At 39.5% G+C, this 22112-nt stretch overlaps 1 protein-coding gene across 1 annotated transcript in view; it reads right to left on the bottom strand.

The window, feature by feature from the left end:
• Positions 1–151: 151 nt before the first annotated feature.
• MYCBP2 (MYC binding protein 2) overlaps positions 152–22112 on the bottom strand; it is a 90923-nt gene continuing 68962 nt past the window's right edge. The window contains exons 57-85 of the mRNA XM_053455388.1: positions 20819–20980; positions 15549–17210; positions 15255–15424; positions 14732–14976; positions 14073–14240; positions 13498–13655; positions 13075–13274; positions 12778–12927; positions 12531–12691; positions 12164–12320; positions 11702–11926; positions 11229–11294; positions 10660–10899; positions 10197–10286; positions 9908–9988; positions 9410–9676; positions 7843–8126; positions 6710–6806; positions 6406–6525; positions 6100–6201; positions 5832–5960; positions 5501–5633; positions 5010–5113; positions 4657–4845; positions 3589–3696; positions 2939–3148; positions 2417–2524; positions 1569–1734; positions 152–1098 (exon numbers count right to left, since the gene is read on the bottom strand). Of these exons, the coding sequence (XP_053311363.1) occupies positions 983–1098; positions 1569–1734; positions 2417–2524; positions 2939–3148; positions 3589–3696; positions 4657–4845; positions 5010–5113; positions 5501–5633; positions 5832–5960; positions 6100–6201; positions 6406–6525; positions 6710–6806; positions 7843–8126; positions 9410–9676; positions 9908–9988; positions 10197–10286; positions 10660–10899; positions 11229–11294; positions 11702–11926; positions 12164–12320; positions 12531–12691; positions 12778–12927; positions 13075–13274; positions 13498–13655; positions 14073–14240; positions 14732–14976; positions 15255–15424; positions 15549–17210; positions 20819–20980 (6068 nt within the window). The 3' untranslated portion in view covers positions 152–982. The remainder of the gene's footprint in view (positions 1099–1568; positions 1735–2416; positions 2525–2938; positions 3149–3588; positions 3697–4656; positions 4846–5009; positions 5114–5500; positions 5634–5831; positions 5961–6099; positions 6202–6405; positions 6526–6709; positions 6807–7842; positions 8127–9409; positions 9677–9907; positions 9989–10196; positions 10287–10659; positions 10900–11228; positions 11295–11701; positions 11927–12163; positions 12321–12530; positions 12692–12777; positions 12928–13074; positions 13275–13497; positions 13656–14072; positions 14241–14731; positions 14977–15254; positions 15425–15548; positions 17211–20818; positions 20981–22112) is intronic.

Raw genomic sequence — 22112 nt, 5'->3', positions numbered from 1 at the left:
AAATAGAAGGGATTAAAATATTTTTGGGGGGAATATAAAAACACAGGGAAACCGTATAATTCCTGACACTGCAACATTTATCCCTAAAGAATAGCAAGTAAAAATATCCATAAAACCACAAATTTAAAAGTTAGACTGACATACAACATGATTTACTTCTTTATTTATTATTTTTATTTTTTTTAAAAGCCATTCCTCTTAAATAAGATCCTTAACATTCACCAGACTGTCACTGTATAAAAATGTACAGTGGCTTTATTAACGTGTACATTCCAGAAAGTTTACGGCTGCAAAGATATGAGGCACACTCAGTATTGCACTTCATTAAAATTTCAGGCTCAAACATAACCCAGTTTAACTGAAACTGCTGTTGTAATGTAGTAAATCTTATACAGGACAAACATTGATATCTTTATGTACTATGTACAGCATTTGATACAACTTTATACGTTCTTACATTTATAAGCCATTCAAATGTCTTTCAACTTCATCATTGTTTGCTGAGGCCTTTTCCAGCGATGAAGGCTTTAATTTAACAGTCTCGAAAATAAACTCCTCTTACTTTCCGCATGATGTGGGTGAAGTTGAATAGGACTCTGAAAAGGTAAATACTCACTGCTCTGACTTTTCTAGATCCCAGATGTGAGGAACCTCCCTATCCGAGCTGTGTGCTCATCTTTACATAACCTTTACCCTTTCAACGGTGATGTACTGAATGACCACATGCAAACACCTCGCAGGTATCAACATCTGCGTTTAAGAGGAACAATTAACGTTTGGTTTGGATAGCATGGATTTTGAATACACAGTAGTGTCTGGTGCCTTCTTCCCATTTAACCTTGTTCTCAGACTCTCCAGTGGTCCCATCCTGACCGAGGGCTGTTGTCCAGAACCTGCCTGGCACTGCGACGCAACAGACTGTACGAGTCTGTGTCAAAACTTCACAAATCAAAAAGAAAACCGGAAGAGTAGACAAGCTCAATTAAAAGGTGTGAGCATTTCTACACACTCCACAACCCAGGGCAAACTCTTCTCCTGTGGGAGGATGGACCACATGAAGGGGACACTCTGTGCCTTCAATCTGTTTGCCTTTTGGACCTGGAAAAAAAAAAAGGAAGAATTGATATAACCGATTGCAATTTAGTCTTGTCTTAGATCCAGGACAGTCATATGCCTACCCCACGCATGATTAGATTTCTTCGCTACATCAGCCTCTACCACTGGGAAACTGTTCCATTTATCTACCACCATCTCCGTAACATTAAATCTAAGCAACTCACTCTCTACTTTGAGTTGATGACCTCTTATTTTAGCATTTTATTTTCTCCATTTAAAATAAACTTCCTCCTTTTTAATTTTATTACTGTTTATCTGGTATGGAATTTACCCAAAGCAGGAGTTCTCTTGTCACCATTTAGTATGGTAACACTTTTCTAAAATAAATAATTCACCTTAATGTTTACATATTTTTTTTTTGTAAGTCGGGTAATAAATCTATTTAGATATAATTATATATATATGGTCTCAAAATTATTGTTTAATATCGTTTAAACTACATGTGTACTGACCTGCAGGACAATGTGGAAGTTCCTCTTTAGATATACTAGTCATTCTCTGAAAATCATCATGACAGGCATTACAAAAATGAGTTGTTCCGAAGCAGAAGAAGACCGCCACCGAGCAGCAGTAGCGACACTTGTATTCTAGGAAATCAGTACCATGTTTTGGGCACATCTGTCAGAGAGAAAGAAGGGGGAAAAAAAAGTGGGATATTTGTTAAAAGGAAGTCGTAACTGTCTTGTTAGATTCTTAATGTGATCGAAACAAGGCCAGTATCATATATTTGAATATGTTGACTCAAAACAGATCCATGGTTTAGTAATAATCACTTAATCTGCATTGTAAAATAATGTGATTAAAACGTATGACAACAGGGTCCTTCTCACCAACAGAGATTTAGCCAGATCGCAAAAAGTAACCACAAAACCTAGTGCACTAGTGACAGCAGGGACTCTCCAACTTTACATTTAGTCATAAGTCAACTGAGATAACTACTGATAATAGGTAAAAGGAGGCCTCTGACCAAGGACTTTGACTGTCTTTCCAATCTGTGCATCTTTCCTTTCGCCTGATTAAAAAACAAAGTCACATGATGGAATCTTAAATAGATTTACCACCACGTTAATTGCAAAGAAAGAGTATATAGTCTAAACTACACACAAGCTGCCAATTAAAAACAACAAATCAATGAGTCATTGCAACACAAACTCGGTGTGCAGTAGAAGCATTGAAGCCTTAGTGAAGCAGAGACATACACCCCACTATGTCTAAATTATGCCACAAGTGTCAGTTATTTATGAGACTTGTACATAAAGACTACCGGGGATGCCCAAAGAAAAGAGGCACAAAGTGTTACCTGGGCCCTGGATACATCTGAGCATGCTCCACAAATCAGCTCTCTAGGATCATAGTCATCTCCTTGTCCTGCTTCAGCATCACAACGGGCTTCCCCTCCAAAGTATGCCTGAAATGAGATCAGAAAAGTTATATAGAAAATGCAGTTTTCCAATACACCAACAAACCAAAAATACCAAAAAACAAACAATGCACACATAAAAAAATGAAAAACAGGCAAACATTTCCCTGACATGATATTATTTAAAATAGTCAGCAAATATATTTTCCCTCCTATATAAGCACAATGCATCTTTTGACATTCTCACACACACAGTTATATTTTACAAAAAACTTATATAACAAAGGAAAAATAAACCAATTATATAAGAATGAATTGATCAGAGTTTTCTTTGCACTCTGTACACGCACACACATTTCCAACGACCTTATAAATTGGATTAAGACATTTTTTGGAGCAAATGTAGATTTAGTTCCTAGAAGTGTTCCCCAAAAAATTCCTTATTAAATACACCACCAATACCTTTTTGCACTTGTAGCAGACGTAATAAGCATATCTGTTCATGGCATAGCTGGCTGGGTCATTGTAGAACCGGACCCCTGGGGTAGTGATGGCATCACTTTTGTGCAGACCTTCGTATTCCAACCGCATCAAAGCTTTTCTTCTAACATCCTCGTGAAGTTCTTTAATTGGATCAAGAAGATCCTTTAATACTGTATGATTGATTTTGTTCTGCAAAGCAAGCAGCATACAACCACAGTTGTCAGTTGTAGGACTTTGATTACACCAAGTACTAAGCAAAAAAACAAACACAAAAACCCCAAAAACCCTGAAAAATATTACGATCAATGTTTTAATATCCTGGATGTCAGAGTCCAGATGTTTATCACTCCTCTAAAATATACTATGGGCCCTCTTTGGAGTTCTTGCATCTCTGGGCACACAAAATTCACATTCTAAGTAAGGGGAAAACAACATGCAAAGTCTGCTACTTCAATAGCAGGAGACCATGAACACCAATGGTGGCTGAGATGAATATATCTACAGTATACTATAATTCACAGTCATACTGCATACAGGGGTTATAGAAAGAAAGGAAAATAAATAAAAATAATGCAATTTGAAACTAGGAAACTCCAGCACGCAGCTTTGCTCTTCACCCCAATATTTACCTTGCATATTGGGCAGGACATAAAGCCGAATGTTATACGTGGCCCCAGCCAACGATTTTCTAGAACGCGCCGGCAACATTGTAAGTGGAACACGTGGCTGCAGTCCAGCTTGAGGGAAGAATAAAAAGGTAGCACAGTTTAAATCACACAATATTGGTATAACCAAAGGATAAAGCTATAAAAATAAAATGAAAAACAAGACATTTACACAGGCTACCGCAATACCAGAAAAGTAAACAAATGAGGTTTGTCACAACATCTATTCGGAAAAACGACATGGAGTACATACTACAGAATATTTTCTTATGAGGCTTAGACGATTTATCAGCATATAGCCGACCTAGAACCAGGAAGCCAGTACTGGATGTTCCAGGAACCGAAGCAAACATTTTTATTATTACATTGTAACAGTTACACACAATATTGTCTCATTTTATTTTTTTTAAAATCAGTTCTAGTGTTTGCATGTTTCCATTTGTATGTGTTCTAGCTGTTATTTTGCCGCAGTCTACTTTACAAACACCGTGACCCACTCCTCAGACTCCCTGTGATAAATAGCATGGCTCAGTCTCTATCACACAGCTTGGCAATCAGTCTCATTAAAGTCTACAGAGGAAAGGATTTCACTGGATAAGCAGCATTGCCATAAATAGGTGGTCAAGCAGGCAATGTCATCCTAAATATGACACAATTGCCTACAATGGCAAGCTCCAGTTATATTAAGTATATCGGTATGCAGTGCTGTATTTAATACTCTTAGAAAAAGGTTTTTTCCATGGGACCTCCCTTTACGCTGCAGGAACTGGTAGATTGATAAAGATAGTGTGCATGCCCTATAAGTGAAGGTAGTCTCCGCTTTAACATGCACCAGATGACATTTAAGTTTATGTAATATATAATATATATATGTAAATATATATATATATATATATATATATATATATATATATATATATATCTATATCTATATATATCTATATCTACACATACATACATACATACTTTCAACTCCAACGTAACTGGCACTAAAACATATAGAGAAAGAGACCCTCCTTGCCCAAAGTTTACCTGAATAGCTGGAGCTGCCGAGAGCGCCTCTGTAAAGCAGATCATACACATATCATCAGCGTCTTGTTTGAGACTTGTTGCGTTTTTATCACAGCCATGCAGGCAGGGCAAACAGCGATCTTCATTCTTAACACCGCCACAGGTATGTCCGCAAGGATGAGTCTTGCTGCAAGCCGTCTTGGCATATTCCTACACATCCAGACAGATTCAAGATTAGCATTTATTGCCATTTTCATCAGAAAACTTTGCTGGTGAATGTTGTACAACAATTTCCATTTAGCAAAAACCCGATCATGTAGGAATCAGTTATTACTCTAGTACAAAATGGTGCAAATGCATTCGATCTGTCTCACCTGACAGTCGGCATCGGAGCACACGCTGCCCACAGCAGATAACTCTGTCCCATTCCTAGAGCCACAGAAACGGCAGGTTTCAGAGCTGCTGCTTGCTGGCTTTCCTGTAAAGAAAATTAAATATAGTTAGACAAAGACATTTGTGAGGTGCTTAACAGAAAAGCTGTCCATGAGATTAGGGAATTAAGTCAAATGGAAGAAAAAGCTCCTATCCATTTGGTGATAGCCGAGAATCAATTACAAGGACAATGGCTGGATAGCATAAAGAGCAAAAAAACAGACGATAAAACTACAAATTCACAACTGATTTTTCAACTAATTTACACCTTAAAAGTACGTTTCACAGCAATTTATAAATTGGACTTTTGCTGGAGAAGAAACAAATGACCAAATTGGGCTACAGAGCACTTGCACCTCTGTCATTAATAAACTGCATTTTCTATTGGGGCATAGGGGACTTCGCCTTTGAAGAATGCTTCTAGGATACTTACCAGTTTGTTCCCTGAACTCCACCATTGCTTTCATGGTTTTGGAATCTGCAAGAGCCATCAACCAGAATAACTTTGTTCTGCCACAGCCCTCATGAAGGTCAACTTTAATTGCTTCTTCCTCCTCTTTGAACACCTAGTGGAACAGACGTAAGGAGGTGAACTATTAAAAACAGAATGTAAAGGCAACAGAGCTTGTTACATATATCCCAAAATGATGCGACCAAAGTGTCCATCAATGGGGCCAATGTGAAGGATGCAGATTAAAGTCATAACATCCACATGTTGGTCTGCTGCCAGAAAAAGTGATTTTTTTCTCCCCTAAATATTCTACCTGTCTCTGGTGAGATTTTGTTCGTCTGTGCAAATGAAGAAACCGATCACAGTCTGTACATAAGTTCCCACAGGCATTGCACAAAATGATTGCTGCAGTTTCACCATCATCGTGATTATCACACATCGGCTGAAAAGACATGGAAGGGAAAAAAATTAACAGATGGACAAAAAGGAGAATGCAAGTAATGACCGCTTTTCTCTGGACCATTAATATCTATGACAACCTTTCAACAGTCTACATCATGAATGGACTAAAAATAGATTACCATTTGTTTCTGTTGACCATCCTTTCCCATCCACCGGCCAGAAGACAATCGATCCACGTGGTCTTGATCTAGCACACACAGAGAGGCTACAGCCAGCCACAGCTATTAAGATAATCAATGGGAAAAAAGGCTATTAACAATTACATAGGACAATGCCAAGTCAATACTGAAAAAAGAATGAACTGATACAGGAGCCAGTGCTACAGTAGGTAAACAGTAAGGTCTTTTATACTGGTACATTCCATATTTTTGGGCCTGGTTTGCAGTCTGTAAAAAGAAGTAGAGATGTTACGGCTTTAGGCTCACCCTGGTAGTGGCGATGCATCGTACTGGAGAACGATACTCTTCCTCCATTTTTGTCAGTGCAATGATTGTCTCGGCAATTGCATTCTTAGTGACTCTAGACCAAGCTTCAGAAAGATGTCCCTATTGGACAAATCAAGAAAAATACAGGAAGAAAAAGGTCAATCGCTACAGGATTCTGGACAGTATCCAAAAGTGGCATATAGCAAATCAGAACATTTGCAACATTTACATTTGGGGCTGTTTCTGATAGCACATAACAGTAGTGAGACAATTTAACACGTTCACCTGGTTGATGGGAACTTACCGCAGCCATGTCTTTGATTAATTTAATGATGATCTCAGAAATCTGAGTGGGAGTGGAGCCTTTCATCCACCAGTGGCTTTCACCTCTCCGGAGATAACTGTATGAAACAAATACAAACTGTTTTACAACACATCAGTCAGTGCGATGTAGAAAACATTCCCTGGAGCTAGTCAATTTGACCTCAAAAGTCACAGGGAGTCTACTGTCAAATAAAGCATGGAATTACAGACCAGAGAAGAGAGCCGACTGCCTCCTAGCACTAGGTTTAACTCCTTCGTAAGTCATGGGCAGTTTGTAGGAGGCATGTGAGTGAAACCCCTATGCCCCGCAGCCCAAAGGTCCATTTAGGACTCAAAACTGAATTTGGAATTATTTTAATCCACCACCAAATGCACTGCCTCATTTACACATGTTCAGATAAAAATCTAGTCACAACTATCACTTTTCACTTGGTTCTTTTCTCCAAATGAGAGGTTCTTACAGTATATTTTACATCCATTACTATAAGCCATAATGTGATCATAAACCATACACCTACTTATTAATAGAAAAGAACCTTTAGTGTTGGAGATGAGAAATGTAGACTTTAACAAAAGAGAACGCGTGTACAATATATAGGTCAGCAGGAGGAGGCAGGGGTGCAGTGATAGATTGTCGGCTCAATGTTAACTGAAAACTTGAATGGCAAACACTACACAAGGGCTAAAAGCGATTGCACACTACAGACCTGCAACAATCCAAACAGCAGGGCTGTATACGCAGTTCTACAAAGTAACAGAGAGAACCCGATGTGTAAAGAAAAATGTGCGGTGAACGTTTCTGTTAATAGACAGCTCTAATCATGAGCAATCTTTTGATATTATAAGTGCCTATTCTACATGTGTTGTCACGCAGCCCGGCAGGCAAGTCTCCAGCTGAAGCATAGAACGGTTCTATGCAGATGACAGGGTAACTCACCAATATGTTCTAAAGGATGAATAATTTAAAAAAAGTCAGGGTAATAAATGGTCTGATATGTGCCATGACCAGACAAACCAAAGGAAAAAACGGGCTACCTACATTCGCAGTCGATGCCAATTGTTATCATTAATTACACAGGCATGTTTCATGTATGAATAAAATGATTTCCATACCTAGAATTGAAGATCATTGGCAAGGTAACAGTAGTGACACCTTTCCCTGCACTCATGCCAGCTGTACCAGTGATCGGTGTTCCCTTGGCCTTTAGCTGGACTGTCAGAGCCTTGGCTATGCACCCCAGCAACATGTCCAATATGCCCAGCTTATTCCAGTCCCCTTTCTCTGTGGAATGGATAATATCACTAATGTCGGCTGGGGGAAGAGACTTCACTCCAATGATGCTTGCTAAACGAGACGGAGTCACTTCCGGTAAAACACGACGCAGCAACGAAGTCACCTGCAACACAGAGATGGGAATCATTGATATATATGCCTTAAACCATATTACTTATCTTATTCCAGAAACGATTCAATAAAAGTCATATGGGTTTGTAAGCAGAATAAAGTGTGAACCAGAATGTAAAAACTGACAAAATCATACGAAAATGTGTACTGATGTCCTACAATATCTACCATAACATGTATATATTTAGGTGCAACTCTCGAAAAGTAATCTTTTCACTACAGCAACCGACTGTATGTTACTACTCATTGGGTCGTCCTAGTGATTCTTATGGCAACAAGACCTCTTTTCATCAGAGTTCTCAAGCCAGCTGCTAGACTGTAAAAGTAGAGAGTGGTCAGAAAGACGATTCTCCCTAAATAAATAATTTCCAATATAACCTTTATTCCAGTCATCTAAAACACCCTGGTCTGCTCTTAAAATATAAAGGAGATGACCCCTATAACCAAAACATTACACAACCCCTGTGGCTAGTCGCATCACAATAAACTCCAAGAGGAAACGACACTAGAATAATCAGAATGCAGTCCCTACCAAAATATCATCTAGTGTGTCCTAATAGATACATTATAAAATATAAGCCCTTTCCTATATATCACACACACACACCAAATATGTATTTTGTTTACAATATGCTTTTTCCCTCCTTCCTACTGTGGATGCTAACTAATTGAACTTCTCTCCTTGAAATGTCCCCTCTATAATTCATTCTTTCAGTGAGCTTTGGAGTAGCAAGTGTATATGACGAATGGAGTGCCCCTTTAAAGTTTGTCAACTGTATGTTTGAGTAGCAGTTTAACACGCTTACTTCACTATTCGTTATGAAGGGCCAACAGCAGCATGTTTCTCCAGCATGAAGGGCTGAGGTGGCCCTGTATAATGCATAATTCAATTGGTGGAGATGAAATCTTGCTTACTTGAATATACATTAAACAGGGCCAGGCAAACTCGTCTTGCAGCAGAAACTCACTTGGGTTGGCTCTTCACCATGAATAGTGAAGTGAGTGAGTAAAGCCACGACTTCTCCTGCAGACTCATGAAAATAGTGACGTGAAGGAGCTAAAACAACGCTTCTTTCATTAAATAATCCCCAAAGAGCCTCCATTCAAGGGCTGGAAAGGAGCTACTTGTGTCAGACATCTGATCCAGATGACTCCACGGATGGTTTTGAAGGAGTCGGAGGGCCTGAGGTAATGCACTTATAAAACCAACAATTACCAATCCCACCACAGACGCACACGTTTCCATTAAAGAGGCACTGTAGAACAATCACTCACTTGTCTCTGCACTCTAGGAGACGCCGTATGTAGCAGATGGAAAAGGTCTTGCAGCAAAGTAAGCTGCTGGGCTAAATACTGCCTGCCCACATTCGACCCACTCAGAGCAAGCACCATGGAGAGCAGCTCAAAGCAGTATGCATCCGATGAGGCGTCCTCATCATTGGGCTGCGAGTTGGCATTCTCCTTGCTGGAAATGGCATGCTCCCACTCTTCACGGACACGTGTGGCCTCCATGCGAATGGCCTGCACAATGTGAGCACAAACCTGAAAGCGAAAACAGGTTGTTACTTCTATTGATGATGAATACTGTAGATCTTCTGCATCGTCAGGCACAAAGATATCACATTTTTACGTACTGTGCAACTTTTATGCATTTCTCGGAGACACAGACTTTGATTTGTAGCAAAAATGTCCAATTATTATACTCTTTATAAAACAAAGTTTTATGTTTTCTATGAAGCTACCAAAATAACCAATTTTTCCTGCAATACTTGCCTGTTTCTGCAAGTTGGTCAGCTTACTCCTGCTAAATATTATCCCAACCATGTGCTCCTTCAGGTCAGCATCTGATGGAGCCTATAACAAAATTTACCACATTCACGGTTTACAACATATTTCCATACAGGGTGCCATTTTATCACGTGTTAAAAATCACAAACGGTATAATTGTGTAATTTTGAAGCAGTAGAACTATTCACAAAGAAAAGTATAGCCCATACAATTACAAATTAGTCCTAGTGGAGATTCTTGTTATAAACCTTGAGGTAGCCAACACACAAGTTACCTTTTCTTCGCCTTCAGGAGAGGACAGAAGAGCTTTTTCCTCTTGCTCTGGTGTTGGTTCAGCATCTCCAGAAATCAACTTGCCAAACACCTGAATTAAACAAACATAAAAAAAATAAAACACCCTCCAGTTACATATTTCTCAGGAAATGGCCTGGAGCTTCCCGAATTAAATTCTACACATAAAGATGATGATATACAGAACATCTTTTTGCCATCAAGCACGAGCCAGCGGTGAGAGTCATTTCAGGGTCTATCAATAAAAAGCAGCTCTGGTGCAGTCTGGAGAATCTCATTGATTTCCACTACCCCAGCTCTTCGTTTAGAATCAGATCTGCTTTTTATACCCAATCTCCAACGACGCAAGTCTGTTTAAATATTTTCCTGCTTATCAAGAATAACCCATAGCTTCCAAACCTTGCATACTGCTGATCCACGGTGATTTCTAAGTACATAGCACTAACCTGGGAGGTTATCAGCCTAAAGACACGCAACGTCTCCGATTCACAGTTCCTTTGCTGGGCAACGCTTGCAGATATCTGACCGGCGATCTTAATGGACTCTCCATCTTTCCAGCCGAGAACCTTCACCTGCCGCACTCTTAGGGTATTCTCGGGGCCCTTCAACTCAATCTTTAGGATGTGATTATCCCCTCCAGGTAATTCACTTGTGACCCACCCGATGTGTCGTGAATCCAAATCAACCTATGTCAAAACATGCCATTAACCCGGGAATCGACAAATTTTTTGAATCATAATTCCAGAATAAGGTCACACAAAAACAATATCAGTCAACACAAAGCACACTGTAACGCAATAACTTAAGGGCCCCAGTTATTCCACTATGTTAACCTACAGTGTGGGGCATGTCTGAAAGAGGTGTATTGTCCCTTACAGCACAAAAAAGATATGTATTTAATGAAAATAACAAAAACAGAATTTAAAAAAAACCTCACAGTAGATATTCTTGTAACAAAACAGTTTAACAGAGGCCTTTTTCCCTTATATTCTGCAAACAGAAGGACTGAATTTACCTGTTTAATTCTGCACAAGTCTTCTACAGTTTTGCCAGTGAGAAAAGTCATGGAAGTTACTTTATTCTACAAGAGAAAAAAAAAAGACAAAAACTAAAATTATGCCCCTTGTATTTAAAACACAGATATACTGTTGATAAGCTTTATTGTTTAATCACATTTTACAATATAAGATAAAATCACATCTTCCTGCCAAAGTAGGCACAAGGCTCTAGCCTAGTTTACTTGCACTGGTCCTGGGAGAGTATGGGAATTTATTTCAAAAACACTTATATGTATCTGTTGATAAAATGTGTGTCAAAAAGATAATCATGTTTGAAAGGGCAGATAAAACTGGGATAACCAGTTTCAGCAGGCCTAAGAAATATTTTATCAAAATAAGACTGCAGAATAGAGTCCTGTACAATCTAAACGGGTAAACAGTTCTGTAACTATTCCAAGTATCAGAAAGAAATTACAATAGGTAGAATTACCCCTAAGTCTCGAGAGTTATCAACATGGACTGAAACGTAGCGAGCATTTATGCCTTTAATGCAATTTATTGTTATGCTCTTTGTCTTATTTTTATCTTCGTCTCCTGATTCCCAGAATGTTTCCGTTGATCCATCGGTCAGACTGCCAATCATAGCTGGCCGACTTGAGGTCTTTATGTCCACAATGCTGGTCATGTCTTTCAGAGCAGTTACCATGCATAACTCCTACGGAAAAACAATAAACAAGTCAGAGAAGAAATACATTACATGAAGCTGAAAGTCTTGCCAGGATTTACAACATTTTACAAGGTGCAAACGTTATCCAAGGTGTTATACCACATCGGCCATGTGTTTAAGCATACCTTTTACATGTTGCTGACCAGCACACGTAAAAGCATAAACTTCTGTAGGGGCCAGCGTGGTCGCCCTAAAAAATAAAGCGCTCACACATTCTAAACTTGCCTGATTGATAGCTTCAAAACCAGACTGTACACTAATATTAAAACTCTCCTCGCTGTCTCCGTCATCCGATTTGGAGAGAATGTTGTTAATGTGATGGAATACATTACTCTGATGAAGGAACTGGTGGTCAGATTGTTTAAACTTCAGACTCCAACACCTAAGAAGAAAATACAGATTCATTTAGAACTCTACAACTCTAATAATCCACATCCTTCTCCATCTAATTTAACTGTATTTTAACAACTTGTCCACAACACAAAAAATACAGAGCAACAGTAGTCACCAAATGTATAGTACATGAAAGAGATAAAGCACCATCACCAGTTGCATAAATAAAATATACCTAATACACAAAAAATCTAAATACCGTAAAGCCATTTGTTGTAGTGAACTGCCACCAGGAAGGGACATCATGAGATCGGATATAGTCTGGAGGAGACGGTGGAATGTGTCGGGCAAAGGATGTGCTGCCTCCCCAGCAATTACGATGTCAGACAGTGGGTGCTCACACACTCTTGTATCTTTTTCCTGGAGAAGACACAAAATATTACGCACAATACAAAATATAGAAACATCACAAAGTAACAACCAAGACATGAAATTATTTCACATACTTGTTCGGCATTCTCCTTGTTGGCTTTATTTTCTTCATCCTCGTCCTCTTCTGGCTCCATAGGAACAGGAGTCAGAGAGGCCACAAAATGCCATAAAATGTCATGGAGTGAGTTTGTCTGAATGACATTACAGAGTAGCCAGTTGAAAGCCTAGAAGCATAACAAAAGCAAAGTTATTTCCCACCACTGAATTTCTGAATATCTAAAGAGAACGCTTATAAAAGTTATAAATAGATTGTCAGAAGCAGCATTAAAAAAATGGGTCTGAGAGTTTGGCACTGCTGCCAAATAATTTACCTCCATAGCAAAGACTCGGCAAGCAGATTTTCTTAATGCATGTTTCATGGCGATTTCTAAACCTTCCAGATCATGGTGTTGGATGACAAATGCCAAGACAGGCCACTGGAAGTTCCTTTCACCCTTTGACAATGAACTATGAGCAGAGATCAGCCGGGACAGCTCTGGGGAAGGATGTCTTAGCAAGGAAGAGCCAACTTCTGTAATACATTCATGAAACACACAGTCCTTTCAGTTTATAACACTGAAACCCCAAAACATTATGAATTACATTTACCAACTCAAAGTACAGGCAAGGAAAAACTGTTTAAGCCCATTAACATTCTAGTCTGCTACACAGACCAAAAAAAAATAACAGCATTAATTCCAGGACGGATCAATTTGCACAGACGTCCCAAAAGCATCTCAGCGCCCCAAGCTCACCAGCATCTCCACTGTTAACTCTGCGCCTGGGAACAGCCTTCACTCGAGGCTGAAGAACAGAGTGTTGTTTGTCATATTCAGAGGCGACGACAGAATAGGACCTCTGGAAGACTGTCCGCTTAGCAGAGTCTGTGTCTGTTATAGGACTTGTCTCTAAACTGTATATATAAAAAAAAATATATAATATATATACACACACAAATCAGAAAAGCTTATTGCTTAAATGTATGTCAGCCATATATTGTTTATTTTCTTTAATGAGTTGATTACATTTTGGTATCGGCAATGCACAACAATATAATATTTAATACATGCATGCATCAAATTTAGTCATAAAATGACATTAGCAGTTAATTTATCCGCTCATGTACTGTAAAGACCGGTTTACAAAACCGATACCTCATCCATAAATAAGGATTGTTAACGTCTATTAATCTCTAACAGACTTTTACAAACCACAGCCATTTAGCAGTCTGTGTTTTTTAATGCACACCACAATACATGCATAGAAACCTAAAATGCATGCGACCTTTAATAATGGCACCTTGTTTGTCAGAATTTCTTTTGTTACACACCTGGGAGGCATAGATTTCATATTGTTCTCCGGTTCCTCAAACACATTTGGACAAGCATCAGGAGTTACAGATATGTAAGGGGCAGGTACAGAAGTGGAACGCAGGTATCGCATTTCATCTTGGAAGAGGTTGTCGTCCTGATATCCGACAAAGTTCTCATGATGATGCCTGTTTACAGAACAGGAACACAAACACTACAGTCTTAGCCATTCAATCTCCAAAACGATTGCTAAACAAAAAGCACAAAATGTTAATCAAACTTAGTTATGCTGAAAACAGATGACAGTTCTCTCCCTTATTTAGGAGGACAGCACATGAAAATGTAGTATGTGTAGTTTTCCCTGCTTAGTCTCATACCTTACAGAAGCGTCTACCCACAGGGCATGGGAAACACAGATATGAAAGCAGCACAACCATAAATATGGTGCTGTAATACCTATTTTATACCATGTAGAATTTGTAAACAAAAACTTTGGATGACAAATGCAGGGCAGGAATTGTGTTTGCCATCCTAGCAGTTGAAGCTCTATAACCAAGAATGTGAATTTTATGTATATCTTTAAAGTCATCTAAGCTTAAAGTTTACTATAATGCCATCATACACTAAATCACATTAATCTGGCTCATAAAAAAAAAAAAAATGCACCAGATATACATACCTTGCTAATGTCTGTAGGTAGAGACACTGCATTTTGGGAGGCAGGTCCTCGGAAATGCCCTCTTTTACACTAGGTAGCTGAGAGAGGAATGGCTTTGGATGGTGGTAGCACAGAATGTTTGGCTCAGCAGCACTGCTCAAGGACAGCAAGAACAGTGCGTTGGCTTTAATTACTTGGTGGGACTCCATGGTGGGCAAAGTACGTGGCGTCTTCACCTGTACAGGCTTCTTCCTAGATTGCTTGACCTGAAAACATGACAATACGTTGTTGCACTAGAAATACATGTCAATTTTTTCTCCATTAATTTTCCATCAAGGTATGTGTAATCTTAACTATGCAGCCATACGATACGGTATGCGAAAAGTCCCCGTGCCATGAGAATCGAGAAAACTTTGTGACAAAGCTATAACCACAAACAAATAATAATAATAAAAAAATACAACCTAAGCAGCCAACCATTTGTTAGTATACACAAACACTAGAAAGTAAAACTCCACAAGAAGGGACATTTGTTCTGGTTTACCTTTTCCCGTACGGCAGCCTGTTTTTCTCTGAGATATTTTTCTCTGCAGCGGTCACACACCAAATACCAAGTGCTTCCTCCGATGCCACCGTCACCACAGTTTCCTGCCCATCCTCCACAAAAATGGCCAATGCTGTTGTATCCCTGTCCTCCTGCATACCTTCCACAGCCTGATGGTGGGGATGGAAAAATGGCATTAAACAGCATATATATATATCAGACAAATACATGGTTAACTAGAAAAAGCAAGCTTAATTAGCAAGGATAATTGTTTAAAATAAATGTTGCCCTTACCTGGATGGGCTTGCCTCATGTGATACGTCACTGGGTAAGGGTGGGACTCTCCACATAGCTCACAAATGGTGTCTTTTTCAGGACCTCCAACTGCAAGCTGAGCCATTTCCCCAAACAGGTTTCCACGAGGCCTGGATTCAGCTTTTTCCTTCTTCCTCTTCTCTTTTTTGGACTTTTTGTTGTCTTTGTCACCTTCTTTCTTTTTTAACACAGCGCATGAACCTGGACTAGGAAAGATCATATTTTGGGAAGCAGCTTTTATGGTGGCTAAGGAAATGTCCTCCCAGAACGCTACAAGATGCTGAAGTGTGAGAGGAAGAGGTGACCGAGACTTCACTGAGTGGTGATTAGACACATCAAAGTGTGAGCCCTCATGTCTGCCATCTTCACACTTCTCATGGAGCGGTGGCTCTTTTAGCATCGACAGAACTTTGTTCTTATTGATACTGCCCATTTTTGATATGTCTGGCCCATGGGGCGCAATATGAAACATATTAAGAGCAGATGAGATTTCAATTGAGTGCCTGTTCTTCAACTTTGCTTCCTTTTCCTCCACAGGTTGCTGGCTGTTAAGGCTGCTTCTTATGGGGGCATGTTCTTTGGAAAGTTCTGGATTAAATTTCAAGAAGGAAGAACAAGCCATTGCATCATGAACTATACCCTCATGCCACAGGAAAGCTGCAAATACAGCCCTAGCACATTCGGCAACAGAGGGGGACATAGCTTCTTTTGCTGGCTCAACAGATTTTGAACCCTCACTTTTCGAAAACAGGAAGTTTGCCTTTTTGGGTCGGACGTGCCTGCCTGTACTTTTGCGGCTTACTTTGGGAGAAGACCTTGTATCTTGCTCTTCTTTTAAAGGTGCTTTACCTATACTGAAATGAACTTTGGATGACCCTTCATCTACACTCTTCAGCTCTGTACCTTCATCACATGTGCTGTCTGTGACGCTGTTGGTCTTCAACGTACTTGAAGAGCAGACTTCGACAACTTCACTGTGAAGGTTTTCCTGAACAACATGAGGAGATGGCGCTCTGTTTTCACAGCCATTTGCAGCTTTGGCATCTTTTGGGGGATTTTTTGGTTTAGGTGAAGTTGATCGTCCTCTTAAGGGTTCTGTGAAAGGTACTTTTTTTTTACGTAATGTATCTGGGTCAAGTGTGTAGGAGTCTGACTTGGACCTTTCCCTTGGGGGTTCAAGTTTAGCCTTGGCTGGACCAACAGGTTTTTGAGGTAGGCTTTTCTCCTGTGGAGATGCTGAGCGTGTTGCTCCAGCACTGGGTGCACTGGGCGCACTGGGCTTCCCAGTAGGAACAGTCTTTGGCTTCGGTGAAGAAGAACGGGAGCCAGGACCTGGTGATTCGGCTCTGAGGCCAGAAGATGCTTTTCCGTCAGACTTCAGAATTTGAAGTGTGTTGTGATTTGGAGATAAAGATCTGCTATGAGAATCTGATCTCAGCTTGGCAGCATCAGACTTCAGAAGGAGAGATTCACTTGCAGTGAGACCTTCATTGCTTCTGGGCTTTTTCTGATCTGCATTAGAGCGGCTTATTCTTCCATCAGGCTTAGGAGATTTGCTCTCCACCCTGTGTTTTGTTGGCAAGTCAGATTTATTCACTGTGGTAGCTGCTCGGCCTCCAACAGTACATTGGCCCCTTTCATCTGCATCAACAGACCACATAATTAAAATTATTCATTATTTAACACAGTTCTCATAACAGCATGAACACTTGCAAAATATCAGTTCAGTATAACATACATGCACACAAAAATATGAATAAACATATTTGATATACCCTTGTAACAGGGGTGTTCAACCCAGAGGCTACCATCAAGATATACAACCTCTCACATTTTGAAGAAAAACAAAAATACCACCTAAGATCAGAGTTGTACGTATGATATATAGCCTATATGTCCATGAAGGTACATACTAATTTTAGGATAAATCTTGTATGCTATAACAGTGCTTAGGAGCATTAGATGAGTGTGACGGTTAAAAATACTTAACACAAAACCAAAAGTATGTATTAAGTGAAACACTTCAAGGAAAACAGCCAAAATAAAAAATAAAATAGAGTGAAATAGCTAAACTACAAGGCAGATGACAGGGTATTTTTACTCCTTACATAGTACTAATCAAGCATCCCAGTAAGAAAGGTTAGTGGAAGTGTTAATTCTCTATTTGAAAAATACATTTTCCAATTTCTCAAAATTTAAAAAGTACCCATCATCCACATATGTAAACGGTTAGGGAGAAAGTGGAAAACACATCCTTTTTATGTCAAAACACACTTTACTCACAGCAAAATACAAGCACATGCAAAGCATTCAGGGGGTATTTGCATGCAACCAGAAAAGAAAACCCAACAAAACATATCTTTAGCTATACAAAATATTTAGGAAAAATACACAGAGAAATCTATTTTTTTTGCACAGATAAACTTGAACTGTTAGCATTAATAGATAAACTATTATAGCTTTTGATCACTTTTTTTTTTGTTTTTTTTTTTTTAAAATGCCCACCCCATTAAAAAGTAGTCACGGCATGCTGGTAAGTTTAGTGTTCTAGGCATATGACATCATTCAGATGGTTGGCACATGACAGTGCAGAATGTAAGATATAAGTGCGGAAAGCCAGGCTGATGGTAAGCAAGCATGCATACCCACCCTTTTGTTTGACAGAAAGAGATGAAAAAGCAGAAGCTGGACCAGCCTTAGTTTTGTCAGAAGCAGCAACACTGCACAATGAAGGGTCTAAAACAGGTGCACAGAAGCAGCATAGATTTCAGCGATGACAAACCACCCACCAAGAAAAAACGCAGATCATTTTTATAGGACAAAAGGAAAAACAAACGTTCCGACGAGCATATATGGGTATAAATCAAAAAACGTCCCAAATGTCATTGAATACTCAGCAGCCAAGCCTCCAGAGCTTTGTGGGCGTTTAAGGTGGGTTGGGGTTCAGCTTAGATGTCAGTGGAGGTCTGGACGGGGCCTTTGCACAACTTAAAGACAATGCACTTGTAAAGACATTACGGCATTCACTACCAATCATCATTTTAGAGTTTAATGCCTTTCACCAAAATCAGGAGGTAGTTTGGGTTTCTGGACAAATGGTAAGATACTGAAGAATTCTGTTTAAAGTGGTTCACTCTTCAAAAAATAAAAAGCAACCCATTGCTATTGCTACCATTTTAACATGCCAGATGGGAAACTTAAAGATACGTAAAAGAAAAATCATTTTATACACAGGAACATAGAATTTGCCATCCGATAAAAACCAACGTTTCCCCCTGCACACTGGTTGAGTATGTAGAGGGCGCTTTGAATGGGGTGGAAGGGCAAGTGGATTTCCTTCAAAGCCAAAATAAAGCTAGATTTTAGTGCAGCACTAGGTAGGCATTTTTTCCTGCTGTAAAAATCCAACTCTTAGTTGCCTGTTGGTCTACTCTGATAAACCCAGGGAAGTCATTTACCTATCCAATGCCTGCTTAAACTCCCTGACTGTATCAACCTCTACCACTTCTTCCAGGAGGCTGTCCCACCTGCTCAGTAAAGTAAAACGTCCTTACATAATCCCCTGTCATAATCCTTTATGTAATTATTTGTATCACACCTCTTTTGTTCTCTCCTCTAAATTATATGTGGAGATCCATTAATCCTTTCAGAGTGCACTTAAAGGGACCATTTCTGGTCCTCCCCAGTCTGGCCACTCTTGCAAATGATTGGCTGCTTGAAGCAGGAAAGCACTTCCATTGAAATCCCAGAATGCGCATAGAGGTCTGAACAGACCCTTGACTGCCGCATTCACCAAGCCAGCGCAAGACTGGAGGCAAGTATATCACGTTCAAGGAGATGTCTTTAGGCGAACACATCCGCACAACATATAGCTTGGGGTGGCTAAAGGGACAAATGCACATGAGGAGGTATTCTGCAGAATCTCCCATTTAAAGGTGGCCACGCAGCTCTTATTATCCATTAATGATCGCTGGAGTGCCCCTTTTAACAATTTTTTATTTGTGTTAAAAAATTGCTACCAATGGCAAGTAATTTACCTACAAATACCTAAAAAGCTGTATTATTAAAACTGTTAACAGAAATTTCTAGACTCTAGGGATGTCCAGATTACTTTTACTATTGGTCCCATAATCAGAATGTTATTTGCTACAGGCAGAATACCCAAGGCAGATGGCTCTTAACCTTGAGGATCTGCAGCACCACAAAGTTACTTGTTGGTAGTTCAAAAGAAAAAGCTCTTCCCCCAATATACTAAAAACAAGACTGTTTCAGTAATATGGTCTCCTCACAGCCACCAGTTTTTAAGCTATTTCTTATAAAGCGTTTGGGCTTATGTACTTGATCTCATCTGCTGGGAAGAGCACGCCTCACAGTATGCAGATATATTCTACAACTTTCATAGCACACAGGAAATTATCTCAAATGCCCAGAGAAAGTTGCATTTCAGATATTTTTACTACATATATATTAAAATCTGTTATCCTGTTTTTACATTCTGAGGTAACATTTCACAGGAAGAAGGACCCATTTTGTCCATGTGGTCTGCTCATGTTCTCCTGCTGTAAAAACCTCAACTCCTATTTTTCCTTGGTCTTACCTTACATACAGGACACCTCGTATGTATGTTTAAACTGCCATAGCATATTAAACTTAACCACATCATCTGACCCACATATCTACCACCTTCACCAGGATGTGAAAATGTCCTTTTGTTATGTCATTTCTGGTAAAAAAAAACCACTTCAACAAAGAAATATTCACCAGAAATTAGGAACACAGAAAGCAAAGTGGCCGCCTTGTTGCAGAAACATAAAATTTAACAGGAAACCAATGGTGACTTTTGCCTGCCTGAAAAGTGGTTGACTAAGCTACCCACAAGATAGTGCTACATTCAACAAAATGTTTGAAACACACTCAGAGCAATATACGAAACTTCAGAACAGGCATAGAGCGCAATAGCCGAGAAGCACCACCCAATTCCTAAAAAGTAATGTAAAATATTCTGGAAAGCCTAGCTTTAAAAAATGAATTGCAGCGATGCACAGAAAAGTTCCAGTTTAAACAAAACGTTAAAGCTTTTTTTAAGCTGGTGTATTACAACAATGTAATACAAATTAGGAGCAAAAGTTTTACACCAACATCCAGAGGTACAAGGGAAAAGATAGGCATGCATGTAAATGGAGGTCATTGCTTCAGATTGAATGGAGGGATGGAGGGATGGATGAGGCACGGAAGACTGACAGACTTACTCTGAAGCGGAGGCTGAGGCGGCTGGAAGGAAGGGGACTGTCCGAACACAAATGGACTGTGGACTAGGGAAGAGGGAGGTTTTGCAGCTTGTTCAAAGATGGCAGGAGCTGGGTAACTAGGCCGTGACTGAATGGAATTCAGTATGGCACTCAGCTGATCACCTGCAGTAGGCAAAACAGTCAAAACTACAACCTATTATTAAAAACGTCTTGCCAGATGATTAAGTCAGAGATAAATATTAGCTCAGAGACTGCAGTTTAAGAAGGCATTCACCTGGTAATGATCTATGAAACCAAAAGGAAAACAAGTGGAATGTCACAACGATACAATGACTTTATAGGCATTTCGAAAACGTCTTAAACAAGAGACCTTATTCCAAGTGAAGCCTTCATTGCTAAATCAATCAAAAACTCTTTACTGCTGTACACTATTCTTTACATTTCCACAACAGTAGTAGGAAAAAACATTTTAAGGATTAGCCTGCTCCTGGATTAATTTTAAGGTTTATGTGTTTTAAGAATGCGGGCCTCAATCCTTTGATCTTAAGGTATCAATATCTGGAGCTAGCCAATCAGCCACCATACCGTCATACATTTCAGTGAACTATTGAACATATACAGAATTAAAACAGTTTCTGCAAGGTTATGGCATAAATGTAGGTCTGTACCCCATGAAAAAAAGCTTTGTAACTTTGCAAATGTACAGAATGAAGAGAACATGCTTGAAACATTTCATTAGTAAGCGGCAGTGAAAGTATGCAAGTTCATTCTGGGAAAAATGCAATTAACTCAGACGCAATGGTTCCAGAGCCACTATTGATGGTAATAAAGGCCATGAAAATGGCCTCTGGGAACTTATGAGAAAGGAGGACAAAAGTTATGCTACCACGATTTCCAGGTAAAAGTTTCTACTACTCTTAATTGGAAGCTACGCCTTTTTTCTCTCCTAAGGCAGAGGTCACGTAGTTGATTAAACTAGAGTATTTCACAGATCTAGGTGGAACAAGTTCAGAGGGGTTTTGTAACCCACGTAGGTCTGTAACCATTTGGTGGCTGGAAACAGGGTTACTAAGGCAACCACCAGGCATATCTGGCTGCAAAATATCAGCCAATATTCTTTTGGATCAACTTTAGAAGTAGGTATGTGTGAAAGGTTGAACTCGATGGACTCAAGTCTTTTTTCAACCTACTATACCATACATCTAGTGGGCTAATAAAATATCCAGTCAATGAATCCCTTTTTTGTTCAATTGCATTGTAAGAGATAGTGTTAGAAAATTGATTATAGTGGTTG

This window comes from Spea bombifrons, chromosome 2 (genome assembly GCF_027358695.1).
Source record: "Spea bombifrons isolate aSpeBom1 chromosome 2, aSpeBom1.2.pri, whole genome shotgun sequence".
Taxonomy (NCBI): domain Eukaryota; kingdom Metazoa; phylum Chordata; class Amphibia; order Anura; family Pelobatidae; genus Spea; species Spea bombifrons.
Note: the sequence above shows the minus strand (reverse complement) of the source record. Positions and strands in the feature narration are given on the sequence as shown.